Genomic DNA, 16722 nt, shown 5'->3' on the forward strand with positions numbered 1-16722 from the left:
ATGATGGACTGGTACATGTGTGCCCTCCTCCCCACATCTCACAAAGGTAGAAAAAGAGATGCTTCACATCTAGGGCCCCACAACTCTTCATTGATTTCATATTCTATGCCTCCTCCTGTCCAAACTCCTCTCAAGCTCTCTGCCCCCCCCCCCCCCCCCCCCCCACCCCCACACCCCAAGTGCATGGAATTTGGATAATTTCCAAAGTGGACAATTTATGCGACACACCTTTCCATCCCTTTTACATTAGTCCAGCCTCTTGACCCACAACCCTTGAAACTTGAAAGCAGAGGCATGGGCCTAGATACTAGGGTTTCCCTCCCTCTGACCCAGTTTGGGCCCTTGAAATTGTCGTTGGGTCGCGTGTCACTGTCCACCTTGTCATGGGCAGTGCGTTGGCACCCTGCGTAGTGTCTACGTCTGATTTGGGGGAAGGCCCAGCGTGAGTGCAACTCTCTGGAGTGGAGTAATTAGTTGTCATTCTACCCTTTTCAGTCCCCCCTTTCATTAGATTTATATATGAATATGTTGTTGGCTTGCTGTTTGCTTTTGCTTTCTAGTGATCTTGCTCGCCTAGCTACTAATTTAGGGCTTGTTTGAGAGGGCCGAAGCTTTGATTGAACTATTTTTACTTAGCTATCAAGGTTTTAAACTTTAAAGTATCGATGCATATCCTAGCGTATGATTCTATATATTGATTTTAGCAAGAATTTCATGATTTTGTTTATTGAGAATATCTATACTTAAAACCTTGTGACCCATTTTGGAGAAATTATTCATTGAGCTTTCTAGAATTTTCACCAAACATTGATTATAGGCTGTTCTTCGGGTGGAAGTGGAACCCATCTTGCAAAGTGAAAAACTGCCACTTAGAAGCCTTCCCAAACGGACACTTATTTAATTTTAATTTATTTCTTTAATAATCCTTACTATTATTAGGGGGAGTAATAAGTGGGGGAGATGAAGACCCACATGAAATTGATGTGTGATTCCATGCCCAAGGGACCAAACAAAGAAGTTGTGTTAGTTTATTCACACTTCTTTTCTTTATCTTCCATCAAAAGAGGGAGACATGGGGTTTGTTGGTTTCCTTTCTTTAACTTTAATGTCTTCTTTACATGATTTGAGCAAAGGCATTAAATATGGGAAGGTGGGCAGGCTCTCCAATGTGCATTGCACCACCCAACAAACCAATACACTCCACGAGAATAGCATTTCCCATATCATATTATTTATTCTAGTTTCTACTTACCCTCCTCTCTTTATCTCTTTCTCTCTTTTGCTAATATCAACTGATACCCTTTTGAAGTTTTTTTCCTCTTTTTATGAAAAAAAAAAAAGAAAAATGATTTTCGCATCGGTTCGATGTAGATCTCACCCCCACCCCCACCGCCACATGAATTCGCCGAATGATGGACGTCCAAGTGGCACCCCACTTATCCAATTCCACGCGGCGGCGATTGAATTATTTGATTTAATACAATTCCTTTGAGCTTAATTATCAGACATAGATGATGAATTGAACAGTGAATTGTCATTCCTCCTTCACAATGAGGGAATGGATCATCATTGAAATAATGTGATAATGACGCCAAGTTTGTAATTAATTAAGCCTAAGGTCAAGCATATTATTCTCACATAACAACAAGGAAGGGACTGCTTTCTTAGTCTTATAGGCCCTAATTTGAGTTTAATAGATACTCTTAATCAGATACCTTTAACCTTGTCAAACAATTACAAGATTCATTTCGACTAAAAATAAATAAATAAATAAATATCAATTGCCATTGGTTCGAAAAAGAAATGTCAATTATTGATGGTAAGATTGCAATTCATCGAATTGATCCAATCAGGTTAATTTTAAAACTTAAGGAATCTTATAAACAATGTTTGAAGAGTCAGACCGGATCAGACGATCGAACACGCTATATATATATATATATATATATATATATATATATATATTTTTTCTTTTTAAAAAACATGATTCACAAGAACAAACTGTATCATGAAGATTAAAAATCTTACCAACATTGATTATAAGCATAAATCAAATGGCGCATTGGGCAACTATAAATCCACCACGTGTAACTTCGATGGCGCAAATAGACAAAAATTATGATCTATAATAGTAAAGATAAAAAAGAGATCAACCTAAGCCCAACTGAAAAAGAAGAAAAGGAAAGGTGAAAAGGAGAAAGGGGATCATTTCTTTTTTGAAGCAAGACTACTAATAAGTTTTTGTTCACTTGCTTTTGCTAAGATTCCTAGGCAAAAATAACTTTATTCCTCTTTCCTAATTCTTTAAGCAACTGTACTTATCTCCAAACAAACCCTCTCTCTCTCTCTCTCTCTCTGGCTGAGGCTCAGAGGCTCAGCCAGAGAAAGAGAGAGAGAGAATAGAAACCAGTCAATTTAAAAAGTAGTCCCATAACAATAACAATAATAAATTATTTGAAAAACCTTGTCTGCTGTCCCAGTGTTTCCACCTTTATTAATTTTAATTCGTTAATAGTGACTGAGAAAGAAACCAGAATCCGATTCACACGCTTTAAGTCCATGCCTGGTCAGAGTGGGACAAAGGGCCTCGATTCAATGGGCCCCCATTTGACAGTCCAATCTCCATCATTTATGTTGCTCTCTCAACTCAACCAAGATATAACATTTTCATTAAATAACGTGTTCTATTTGCTCACTCCACGCCGCTTGCCTCTCTTATAATATTATATTAACCTAAACGCCAAAGAGGCAAAGACCGACGAGGCTGGACCTGGACCTGAGGACCTGAGCCTAGCCCACGTCGACTTCCACACTCATCGCGTGACCTTCACGTGAGGAGGTACCGATGGAGTGAATCCGGGCCGTTCGTGTGTGCGACCGTACGTTTGGTTTCCGACGTGATTTGATCGGACGGGTGACACGACTTTGATCGGTACAAAATTAGAGGCGTTAGTGGCGGTGGGGGCCGCGGACATCGCTTCGCTGCTGTGCTTTTTGATGTGAATCGCTGCGAGTCGGATGCAAAGTACGGAGACCCACCCAAATTGGATAGTGTTCCATTTTCTTTAACAAGTTTTGGTCGCTGGGGCCCACCTGTGAAAAGTGACGTGACGTGGAACAAGAAATAGTTGTTGAAAGCGCGAGATTACACGTGTCAAGACCTTGGCTCTGATCCCGCGTACGGATATGGATGGGAAGGACGCACGCGGAGCCCCACTGGGGCTTTCATTTCTGTTCACGTGGAGGTTGGAGGTTTGTCTTCATTTATAAATAGCGAGAGGAGAGAGAGAGAGAGAGAGAGAGGAGAGTGAAGGGTTTTAATAGACATTAGACAAGATCAGAGTCACCGCCAAATATGGATAGAGAAAAGAGAGGGAGAGGGAGAGAGAGAGAGAGAGAGAGAGAGAGAGAGAGAGACCTTGGCCGTTTCCCTACCGGATCTGTCGGCACTCATCTTTTCAAAGTTTGAGGTAGCTCTGCCAAATTTAGCAGAAGTTTCTCTCTCCGGTGTCTTTCTCTCTCTAGAACTATTATTTTGATTTAATGAGTAAAAATAAAATAAATAGAGTAATTTCTGGCGGTTCTGGTCACGTCGTCCAGCGTGACAGGTGTGACAGAGCACTAACGTACGCCCACCGCTACCAAATCGCTAATCAAAAGCCCAGAGGTAAAGCCCACGCCACTCAGACCCGCAACCCAACCCACCACCACCACCACAGACACAGAGAGACAGAGAGGAAGGGGAGTCCAACTCCATCCACCTCGAACCACGACGAAGACCGACGACCTTCCGGATTGGTTTCTAAAATACGCGTAATGCGCAAAATATACGGTACGAGATAGAAGTGGAAACAAGGAGACAGTGGACTTTTTCGTACTTGTGGTTGGTTTTGTTTTGTTGTGTGGTCTCTCTCTCTCTACAGTCTACACTTTCTTTTGTTCTTTTCCTGGTTTTGGCGGGACTCGAGCCAGTACCGATTCTCGTGTCTGGTCTACGCCGTGCATTGCGCGTACACTCATGGTAGGTCCCACCCCTGAAATATCCTCCTAACAACGATATTTTCGTGACTCCGACGTGTCAGATGATCCTTTCCACTTGGCACTGGGTCCCACCTCCCATCTCCATCCCCTCCCTTTTTTACCATTCACCCCCAACATCCTCGCCTTTATTTACGAATACACCCCTGGATTACTCACTCATCTACGACTCGTATCATACAAGCCTCGTTTGCTAAGATGCGCCTCCGCCAAACTAATCCATCTCATAAAAACATTAAAGAAAAGGAAAAATATAAAATATAAATAATAATAAGTTAATAACCCATGAGTAAGTTGCTAAAAATGGATACAAAATGGGTTTTTTTTCGATTGATTTTTTTATATTTATATTTTTTCTTTTTTTGGGTGATTTTCATGAGGACATGTTAACATGGACACTGGCGTTCTTGTTGGATTTACATATGGGGCAGGTGTGAAGGGTGGACCCACATATCGTGCAGAGACAGAGATGCCTGCACGGGAGCAGCAACACGCTCGACTCTTCCTTTCCACAGTTCCTACACCACCTGTTACTGCTGAAACTGCTTCGGCTGCTGTTGCCGTTGTTGTTGCTGCTGCTGCCGCCGTTCACCAAGATTCTCTCTCCTCCTCCGGACTCTGCTACCGTGCGCCTCCTCCCTTCGTCCTCCGCTCCATAATCGCTGCTCCCGCAGCAGGATTGGGCGTCGTCGGCTAGTGCGTCGTCTTCACGTGCGCCGCGGTGGCGTTCTTCGTTAACCTGTGCTAGGACCTGCTCGAGGTTGCTTCGCAGAGCGTTTGCAGTGGCCTCGTTGGATTGTGCCAAGTCCCGCCATATCTGGTTCTCCAAACACAGAGACTTCACTCGCTCTTCGAGGACCCAATTCAATTTCCCGATTTTCTCAATCTCTTCTTCTTTCGCTCTCAATCTCTTCATGATCCCTTCCTCGACTGCTGCTACCAGCCGTCTCGAATGCCGCTTTCGTCGCTCTGCCAGCTCTAATCTCACCTTCTCTGTCTGTAAATCCACGCAATTAGGATACCCATTTAGTAAAACTTCGCTAGAAACAGAACGAAGAAGCAGCAGAAACAATTAACTATATATCTATCAAGAAAGGGTTGAGTAATTACATGTTGATCGATTAATCGATCGATTTCCAATTGCTGCTGTTGGATCTGCAGCGAAATGTCTTCGCCAAGAAAAGACAAAGGACTGGTGCGGGAATCTTTCTGAGACTCGGGCATGGCAATGAACGAGTTGGTGGTGGAATCCCTCGAACGCTTTCTTGAGACGGGGAGGTTGTAGGTGAGACCGCTGTCGGCCTTCATGGTCGTCGTCGCTGGAACCGAATCGGAGATGACAGAATTGTAGAAGGGGAGGAGCGTGTCAGCGGTGGTTCCTGATAATGGGACGCCATAGCCCATGCCCATCTGGGTACTGTAGATATTCCCGTTGTTCCCAATGGCGTTCATGATTTCTCTGAAAATTCAATTCCGAATCAGAAGAAACGTACACAAAGGCGGAGAGCCCAGCAAGACCCAGATTGCGGAAAACACGGTAAGCCGAAAGCCGAGAGAGATTCACGATTCGAATCAATACCTATTTTCAATCAGTTGAGAGGGAAAGAGGTTCAGATGCCGAGCTTCAACAGCCATGAAACTGGGCTTTTCCTTGTTTCTCTATCTCTGTTCGCAAGCTTCGCTTCCTTGGTTCTTGTCTGGTTCAGAGAGAAGATATAGAGAGGGAGGGAGAAGAAGAGAACAAGAAGGGAAACGGAACATGCAATAGAGGTGGCGAGACTTAATGGGGGGGTTTATTTAGGGTTTGGTGTGGAGAGAGAAAGTGAAGGAAATTATTTTATTAGTTAAAAGGAAAAGGAGAGAAGATTTTGGTGTTTGGCTGGGTTTTGTCTATTCTGAGACTTTATTACTAAAATTGTCCTTTGCGTCCTGCCTCTATTTCGCAACTAAATAGAAGAACTGATGACTGGTCTTTCCGAGATTTCAGCGAATCTCCAGGGGCTATTCCGGAAACATTGGGTAAACCTTTTTTTTTTTTATTGTCTCTTTTACTTTTGGATTAAAAATGGAGGACTTGGCTTTGTGTGCGGGGAGTGGGGGATTTGGTTTAATAATAACGGACAATCCACTGTCATCTGCCACGTCTCAACTGCCGCCTGGCACCGTCTAACGACGACACGTGGCCATTACAACAGTTCTGTGGACGTGCGTTGTCATGGGCCCACTGTCGCACGTGTGATGGACGATTGAGGATTGAGAGATCAGACAGTCCAACCTGTTGTCCTGGCTTGGGCCGGCCCCACAGGTAAAGCTGTATGGCCTTTCTGTTCCTAGGCAATTCCCCTGGCTCTGGGCCCCTGCCCTTCATGGGGCCCAGAGCTTAGGGACCGTTTGATTACGGCTGAACTGAACGATTTATTGCTTTTGTCTTTTAATGTGTTACTAAAATAATTAGATAAATGAATATTCAAAGATGTAATAACCAACTGGCTTCAGTTTCAGCATCAGCCATTAAGAAGTTTACAACCTCCTTAATAACTTCTTCTCATTCAGTTCAGTTACTTCCTCCATTCAGTTCATCCCTAAATCTTCTTCATTTATTTTATTTTTTCTACTTTTTATCCAAAATATAGTTATTTGGGGCCTTTCTTCATGAGCTAGCTAACCCATTTAATCTAGGGAGCAAAAACAAGAACTCAATATTGAAATAAATTATTTATTTTTTTATTCTAACTTTTATGATAAAATAAAGATCTCAAGTTGATCAGTTGATCACACTTATCAACTGCTGTTTTCTTGGCAATTTTGTGATTAACTATATTAAAATAATATATATATATATATATATATATATATATATATTAATTATTCAAGAATAAAAAATGAATTAATCTTGTCACCATCCCCCAAACACACATTTGGGTTGGAGCCTTATGTGAAGCACAATGTGGCAGGAACTCCTAATTAAAAATCCAAGGTTGTAAGTTCTATTGGTTATATATTTGTTATTAATGCATTATTAGACAAGTGAGCTACACTTAAGGAGACCAGACCCTAGACAATGTTGTTTATTCCACTAGACTAGGCTGGCAAATGGGTTTTCTTTCTCTTTCTCTCAAGTCTTAACTTGATCCCCTCTCTAAATTTTCCTTAATGACTAGTGACTCGATTGACACGACAAAAAAAAAAAATATTTATTTTATATGAATAAATTAATCAGATAATAATTTTAAGTTAATGATAAACTTTTATGACCACATGGGAAAGGTTTTTTATTATCTGATGTAATATAAAAATTATATATTTATGATACTGAACATGATGCGTCAAGACCGTACAGGCACGCAATCACGGGGCACTAAGCAATAGTAAACCCCACTTCATCCCAGATACGCCTGGCAATCCCTTTTTAAGCCATACTAATGAATATATATATATATATATATATATATATATATATATATATATATCTTTCAATTGCTTTGGCATTAGACAAGATTGCAGAGAAAGAAGGAAAAAAATAAAGCAAGGAGAGAAAGAAAAGAAGAAAGGAAAATGCCATGAAAGAGAGCATATCTGAGTAGATGGATGGATTCTCCCTTTCACCACTCTCACTCTCTCTCTCTCTATTATTGCTCCCATCAACCCAACCGCATCACCCAACACTATTGTTTAACCACCCAAATAAAAAAGAGAATAAAAGCAAAAGAAAAGAGAGAAATGTGGGTCACAATCCAACATCACCAATTAGGTTATAACAATCTAGAGAATTCTTTCTTTCTTTTTGTATAGAAAAATGAAAAAAAGGAGGACTAACTTGGAGGGTTAAGATCATTAGATGTTTGTTTTCGTACTCAATCAAGAGTGGCCAATGACCTAAAAAGAAAAGAGAGAGAAAAAAGAGAGAGAAAGGAAGAGAGGGATCATGTTCATATGTGTTTGTGCTTCCCCCTTTTTAGGGCAATTGAAGCACCTTGACTTGTGGGGCTTCTTTATCTTTTCTCCCATCTCCAACTTAAAAAGTTGTATATATATAATATGTATTGTATTCCACATGTGCCCTGCACCCTTTTTCACTCCCATTTGGGGGAGAATCTCAATAACCACTCACCCCATTTCTTTATTTTATCTTTTTCTTTCTTGGCAAGAGCTAGAGCTATATATATTCATGGTGATATGTTAAAAGCTTGGTTTTATATGTTTATTGACCATTTCATGGAGTGTTGAAATAAAAGAGATGGTGATGCTTGTGATGAATAAGGTTCCCCACAACCAACAGGAATGACAGCAATGGAGGAAAGAGAAAGAGATCTAGAGAGAGAAAGAGAGAGGAGAGTCCCTTGAAAGTAGTAGTTGTGACACCATACTGCCACAGTCCTTGGTCTCCTAAGCTATCATTATTTCGTGTATTGGAAACATACCTCACTTGCCCTTGAGACACTTAAAAAAAAGGCTTAACTTTGAATCTGTAAACCAAATTTGACCGTTGGGTGTCCAAGAGACAATAAAGTCCTTAAAAGAGAACACTCATGGGGGGCCCGCCCATCAACTGAGAAGATTTATGTTACTACTCACATGGTTCTCTTGTGTGTGCATCGACTTTGATCAGAATCAAGGGATATTGAGATCCTCTGATCCATATGACTTAATGGGGCCCATCACATTGCCAAAGCTATTGACTTTATATAGATAGATGCTTAGATGGACCATTTAGAGCTTCTCTCATTGTACCATATTTTGTTTGACAAAATTAAAGTTAAGGGTGTCCAAAGAATCCCACAAGCTGCCATTTGGGACCCACTTTTTTATTTTTATTTTATTTTTTTTTATTTTTTGTGATGAGGACCACAAATTTACTGAATCACAAGTATACAGGATCACAGGCATATAGTATAGAAAAGTTGTTGTTGGTGAGAATCTTATCAACCGTACGATCATAACAAAGCCCATATTTCACTGCCCCACCAGCAATAAATCTGAAAATTCATTGATTTTTAGTGAGGAGGGAACCGAATTGTTGGCTTGTTGCTGGTCCAGATCAGATGAAGATAAACTCTGCCCACCCAAAATGTTGAAAAAGGAATCTGGCCTGCTTTATTCTAGTTTGGGTATCATGCATCATTTGTTTCATTCCACAATTCCAATACAAATGCAATTGCACAGAAAACAATTCCTTTTTTTTTTTCTGTTTGGGTAATGGGTGATTATAAAGGAAAGTAATTTTTTTATTTCTTTTTATTACATGGTTTAGGGTGCTATTATCATAAAAGCACCTTTTAGAGCTGTAAATTTTGCACATTCAATCTTTAAATCTTGCATCATGAGACCAAAAGGAAGCATAAATTTTGCACATGCAACCTGTACATCTTGTATAATGAGATTAAAGAGGTGAAAGTTTTGCACATTCAAACTGCAAATCTTGCCTAACGTAGTCAAAGAAAGACAAATATCACATATTCAAGTTGTAAAATTTGTATATTGAGACCAAAGAAGTGTAAATTTTGCACATCCAAACCCGAAATTTTGCATTCTGAAAATCTTGCAAACAACATTTACAGCCCACAGTGCTTTCGCAATATCATAGGAAAATATTTATATAGTGTAGAATTTGCAGAAAGAAGTCAAGAATGAAATTATTTACATGTTAGTTATATATGGTAAGGAACAGGTAACGGATTTGTATTATTGATTGAGCTTTCTTAAATGATATAGGAATCTTTCACATGACAACTTAATATTGGGCTAAAAGAAGTTTCCTCCTCTCCTAACCCTTTACTTATACAAAAAAACTCTGTCCATTTATGGAAAAATTTTGGGAAAATTTCTGATCAGTATCTCTATTTTCGCTCAACTAACAATTTAATTCCCAAATTTCAAAATACGATAATCTAGTATCTGAACTTTTGAAACGTGACAATTTAGTACCTAATATTAATGGACAGTTATGTATATCACATGACCTCATGTGCGATTTAATACTTTTTAAATATCAAAATTACCTTGAAAATAAAACACACTGTTCATCATCTTCTTCCTCAAGAAAATGAAACAGAGCCCAAGCTCTTTAAGCTCTTTGTCACAAACACCACAAACATTTGCTATCATCCTGCATAAAAGGCCAAAGATTCTCAAAAAGCTTGACGACTACGAATCATTTTCAAAGAGAAAATCTACCCAGACATACCACATTGGAGCTACGGTTGCCATCGTCCTGCATAAAAGGCCAAAGATTCTCAAAAACTTGAGAACCGTTTGTGGTGTTTGTGACAAAGAGTTGAAGAGTTTGGGTTCTGTTTCATCTTCTTGAGGAAGAAGACGATGAACAGTGTGCTTTATTAATAAGGATAATTTTGATATTTTCAAAAGTATTAAATCACACATAAGGTCACGTAATATACATAACTGACTGTCCTTAACAGTAGGTACTAGATTGTCATGTCTCGAAAGTTCGGGCACTGAATTATCACATTTTAAAGTTTGGGGACCAAATTATCACTTGAATCAAAGTACAAAGTACTGATCAAAAATTTTTCCAAAAATTTATGTTAAAATTTTAAAATTTTGAATGATCATACTCAATTGACATACAAGGTTGAATATAGGGCTGATATAGATAGTGGGGATTGGCCACATGATTCCTCGGTGTGGTAGAAATAGGTGGGTTCATATAATTTAACCCGATATATAGTCGAATCGAATCTCAATGCATCGTTTGGACCGATTTTGATGTTTCTATCTTTCTTTTTCTTTTCTTTCCTTTCCTTTCGTTTTGATAAAAATTGAGATTCGTATCCAGTTTAATGAAAAACCTTTGCCCATCATTGTTAAACGAATGAAGAGCTTTTGAGAAGTGGGTAACCAAATGATCGTTAATTAGAAATCATCACTAGAGTGATCATGATTTCTACTAAGCAATAAGCACAATGAGAAAATGGGCCCCTTGAACCCTAACTTGTCGATATAGGCTTAGTCAAATGGCCTAATTTTATGAATTCTGATACCACAAAGTCTTAATTTGGTAGACTGATGGACCGGTCTCTATTAGTCTTACTATGTAGACTATTAGTATTAATTAGATGGTTATAGACTGTTCAGAAGTGGTGTTGTGAAACCCGGCCGAAAGTGGACTAGGTGATGAGGGGCCGGACCAAGTCAACCCACCATTGTTTAACTTTCTCTTTCTCTGGCACTGTTTGACTGATGATGGATAGTGAAAGCCTGAAATTAAGACCCAAAGTCAGTTCAATACCATTACAGACCAATCTTGAGCTTTGAGTCATATTCTGATGTGAGATGTTTTCTGATCTTCAGTCCTTCTGGGTATGCCTTTTTGTTTCCTTGGTTCTTGTCCAAGTTCATAGTTCTCACTTATTTTCTGCTTTTTCAATTTACTTCTTTCTTTAGCCCTAAGGCTGATTCCATTTAATAATTTCGGTTTTTTTTTTTTAAGAAGAAGAAAACTAAAATAGGGGGGGGGGGGGGGGGGGTGTTTGTTAATGTATATGATTTTGCTTTTCAAAACAAAACATTTCACATCAGCAAAAACATATAAAATTAAATGGGTGTTTTATCAATATGTACGATTTTATTCTCAAAACAAGATCACATATATCGGCAAACCCCCCAAGTTATCGTGTTGGGCTTATGTAATTTGCATATTGTCTCAAGCCCTAAATATTTGGACAAACACCGACCAAACAGTCCATGATAAAATTTTAAAATGAACACAATGCAAATGTTGTGGCAACAATCCAGAGAAAGAAAGTAGCTAGTTTGGGGATTTTTAATTGGCAAATATAAGATATGAAAAAAGAAACAAGAGAAGGAGATTCTAAGATTGTCATCGACTGTCTCAATGGCAGAATTAATGGTTCCTCCCTGGAAATTGGAATGCATCATCAAGGAGTGTCTCAAGTTTATTGATTTCTTCAATTTGGACATCAGTTTCAAGTATACGTACCGGGAAGCAAATCAAGAAAAAAAAAACAAGAGAATTCAGAAAATGGGACAATCAATAAGAATTGGAATTTATTGCATAGGCTGATTCACTTTTTCCTTTGTAACAGTAAAAAATAAAATAAAATGAAATAGATGTAACTTACTTGAAATAGATAAGAAACTAAATATTTTTTTTCTAGTTTTAGGCCTCTTTTAGACATGAAAAGGAACATATTACTAATTAATTCTTATATTAGGTGCAACAATTCTTACTAGAATCATGCAAACTTGATTTTATAATCTTTATTATTGACATGAAGAGCACTTTGATTTTTACTAACCATTTATTAATTAAAGAGTAGTAATCAAAGTTCAAAATATTGATACACCTTGATGCGGCGCCGAAAGGGGTGTATTGATACTTTTAAACCATATCCATGTGTATCGTATGATATGTATCCATTTATGAATCCATTGAAATACCAAATATTAGGATTTAGGAGAAAAAAAAAGGCTATTTTTTATATGGTTTATATCATTATTTTGAACCATACCACTAATCATAGTGAAAAGCAATCTTATTAACCATTAGAAATTATTCCACAAGTAATTGATAAATTTCTGTTTGGAATTTTATTTTATTTTTTATTTTTTTGCAAGAGACTAAATTTCTGTTTATGATTTCATTTGTAGGTAAGATGAATACAACTATACAGTAAAAAAATTAGGTTGCTTTCCATGATGAAATCTCCTTTCAACATTAAAGCAAGATTTTTTGCCTTTTTTCTCTTTCTCTACAAGAAATGGAAGATAACAACATCAACCTTATCTTGACTTTGGCTAAGTTATAACAAAGACAATGAAAACAACTCTATCATTATAGAAAGGTAATGGATACTCTGTATATATATATTGATGATAGACCATATTTTATCTTTGAATGAGGATGACAAGTGGGAAGGGTATAGGTAGGTGGTGGAGTCGGTAGGGATGGAAAAATCAAGTATCGAATAGTCATTTATATAGATAGGGGAATGCTAGTAGTAAAAAAGATGATGCAACTCTTGTTTCCTTTTCCCTATAGACAAGGTGGGACCTTGAAAAGACAGCCAACTTTTATCTTGTACTGTGTTCTTTCATGGAGGCCATCATGTTAGATGGGCGAAGAATACAAGAGTTGCATGAATTCTTTTACTTAGAATTCCTCAAACTAATGAAAACGGTTTTCAAAAAAATCTTTAATAATGGGAAATTCTATGATATGGCAAAGATATGTTTCGGAAGAACTTTCACCAATTAAGATGGTGTTTGGAAGTGTGAGTGTTTTTTGAGACCGATTTTCAAGAAAAAATGTTCATGCTTTTAAAACCTGTTTTTCACAAAAAAATATATTGATTTTGTTTGGGAGTGTTTTTGCCACGTAGGCAGTGAGCAACACTATACTGTTTGGTAAGGTGATTTTCATCACCATTTTTTATGTATATGCTGACAGGTAAGTGCCACATAGGATGCATGTAATCGCCAATCAGTCAACCATTGGGGGAAACGGTTCACTGATGCATGAAATGCCAAATTTGACATTTCATGCATCGGTGGGATCCCGATTTATGAGATATGCCCCTTTTTCAGCGTTTTTTCAAAAAAGGCTTGAACCAAACAATCATATATGCGGGCGTTTGTTGAAACACTTATGTGAATCCAACGTGGCAACGTTTTTCAGAAAAAACAGCCATGTTTCCAAATATCCCCCAAATTATCTTAGTCACCTCAAATGATACCCGTTGATTGATCGTAAGTTTTTCCAGGAAACTCTATAGATAATCCATCTCATCAAGACATATGGATGAATCCTATAAAGAATTCAATTTGTCCCTCAAAAGGGTCTAGCTCCTTGACTCCTTGTAGATCAGCCTTGTATAATGTATTAATTCTTGTTGTTTATAATTTTTAATTTAAATAAGGTTTAATTTGTAATTAATAACTCATTTTTCTAAAAAAAATGAGACATATCAATTAATAAAATGAAAATTAATTATTTGAATTAGGAAATTAACGGCCCATTTGATTTATGAGAATAGGGCTCTGGAATCAGAATCAAAATAGGCCATTCAGATTCCAACCATTTGGTTAGATGGAATTGGAATCTCATTCCCATTCTTGGTGAAATGGCATTCCCCCATTTGAGGGAATGGTTATTCCAATTCCTATTTAAACTAAATGGACTATGAGAATAAGGCTTTCAAAAAAAAAGGACTATGAGAATAAATCATTCTGATTCCAATTTTAAGGTATTGCAATTCTGATTCTGATTCCAACTATGAACCAAACAGACCCTAAATTAAAAAAGAAAACAGTTAGTTATTAATTATTATTGATATGGGTCCCACCTGATTAAGGAGACGTCATCAAACAAGAACCACAGGTTCTGCATAGTATGGCCAGAGTGCCTCAAGTGCAGCCTGGTCTGTCCTCATTCTGTAGTCCCCACAAATGTGTACTAGGTTGGTCTTGTGTTAACTACCTTGCAGTTCAAATAGCTAATCAAATTGGTCAAGGCATTGCTCCCCGAATTAAATAAGCTCTTGCCCAGTCCTTGTGTTCCCAATCTTCATAGTGGTTTGGGCGGCATACTTGCATATTCTTTTAAAGCAAATTAACATTTAAGGTATTCGAATCTCCTACCCACACCTCACTGTACATTGAGAACATCTCCTGTATTTATATGTTATTATTCATGGGAAGATGTTCCCAATGTACAACCTTAACATCGTGTAGATAGAATTCTTGTGGGTAGGAGATTTGAATTAAACATTAAGAGGGTCAAATGGTTCGATTGGACTCCACCCCCTTGTGGCTATGTCAAATTAAACACGGATGGGGCCTGTAAAGGCGATCTGGGTCTTGGAGATGGGGGTGGTATTATATGTGATAATCGGGGCAAGTTTCTGGTAGGGTTTAATTGCTGCTTATTGTGGTCTCCAACACCGCCAAGATTTGGATTGATTAGATGTGAAAGTGGAGTGTGATAACCGGATTTAGTTAATTTTTTCAACCGGATGGTGAACCCCCATAGAGTATATCTTCTACGTTTTTCATGAGATTGCCTCCATTCTCTCTTTCCTGAGGGGTTCTATCATTCACTCGTCCTTGTTTGTTTTTCAGTAAGTTATTTATTCGGGTAAATGCAATTACCTAGGTAAATTTTTGCTGGGAAACACTTATCCGGGTAAGTGCATTTATCCATGCTCTTTTATTTCCTAGGTAAATAATGCAATGACCATTTTAGCCATAAAAATCCATTATTAAAAGGGGCATTTTTGTCTCATTCAAGTATTGGCAATTTTCCCTTTTCCACCTAGGGGATGGGATACCTGAGAAAAATAAACTTTCTTTAATCCCCACATAAATCTGAAAAAAGAACAAGGGGTTCTTGGTCAATGGGAACCAAAATCCCATTGACCAACTTTCCCCTCTCAAAATCTCTCAAAAAAAAAAAAAAACCGCCCCCTTAGAGAGACACATCATGCAACTGATGAGTGTTAATTTGCTCAGGTTTATTGAGATTCCTTGTATTTCGGGTTGGGGCAAGGCGGGGCTATGTCTTCTCCTGTTTCTCTTTCTATTTTTTATAATATTTTTAATAAAATCTTAAGGTGGCCGCCCCTTCATCTAGAGTAAATCTTGAGGAAAAAAAAAATTCCATAAACAAAAGATGATCACCATTTTCTAACCTCCAAAAGCAAACTGCTACTTGTAGGATTCTTGTGTTGTTTAGACCTCTCTACTCCATTTGATTAGCATCATGCCCCCTATATGTATATAGTGATGACTAATGAGATCATTTACCCAAAAAAGAGAAAAAAGGAGGCTAATGAGCAGAGAATTGTTTCAAAATTATCAGTTGGTAATACTAAAGAATATTAGTTATAAACCGTAGAATAATTATAAAATATTAATTATAGGGATTCTAACTATAGCTATATATTAAAGTATGGACTACAGTTATTGATTGGTTGAACCTAGTAAGAAGTAAGCACATTCTTTAATAGGTTAATAAAAATGGTTTCATATCAGAGTGGTACATAAATTTGTTGGTTTTCCAACAAAAAATTATTATTAAAAAATATTTGACCATATTAAAGGTAGAATTCCAAAAAAAAATTGAAAAAATAAAAAATATTATTAACTGTTATTCAAGAAGTCCATACAAACCGGCCCACATTTGTTTTTTTTTTTATAAGAAAATTGCAAATTATTGACCATCATGATTTACACGCATATTGAACAGCATTAATTCATAATAAATCTTAATGAGGCCCTATTTTGACCTATCATGCAGGAGCATTGTGGCCTGGGAACCTATATAAAAAAAAAAGTCATTTTTTCGATCCAGGAACACCAGAAACATCTCATATAGCAACAACACTAAGGCTGTGTTTGATTTGAAGTAAAAAGTTGAGAAAAGAAAGAAAAGGTAGGGAAACCTTTACAAATTTTGTATAGGTTTTCTTACATTTTCTTACCTTTTCCTTCAAACCAAACATAGTATAAGGGGACGTTTGTTTTTTGTATTTTGAGAAAGGGAAAAGTTGGTCAATGGGATTTTGGTTTCCATTGAAAAAAAAAACATGCTATTTTTAAAGATTTATGTGAGGATTAGGGAAAATTTATTTTCTTAGGTATCACTTACCCCCATCTCCCAAGTCCCAAGTGGATAAATAACTTTCCCACCTGGGAGGAAGTTGC

General features: G+C 37.7%; 1 protein-coding gene across 1 annotated transcript; it reads right to left on the reverse strand.

Annotated features, from left to right (window-relative positions):
* Positions 1-4342: 4342 nt before the first annotated feature.
* LOC104586517 (putative BOI-related E3 ubiquitin-protein ligase 3) lies at positions 4343-5810 on the reverse strand. Its single transcript, XM_010243777.3, has 3 exons — positions 5618-5810; positions 5149-5497; positions 4343-5035 (listed from the first exon to the last, which is right to left on the reverse strand). Exons 1-3 carry the CDS (start codon positions 5671-5673, stop codon positions 4412-4414), a joined length of 1029 nt encoding a protein of 342 aa, XP_010242079.1. The 5' UTR covers positions 5674-5810; the 3' UTR covers positions 4343-4411.
* Between the last annotated feature and the right edge of the window lie 10912 nt (positions 5811-16722).

Source organism: Nelumbo nucifera, chromosome 7 (assembly GCF_055504915.1).
Source record: "Nelumbo nucifera cultivar China Antique chromosome 7, China Antique-T2T, whole genome shotgun sequence".
Classification (NCBI taxonomy): Eukaryota; Viridiplantae; Streptophyta; class Magnoliopsida; order Proteales; family Nelumbonaceae; genus Nelumbo; species Nelumbo nucifera.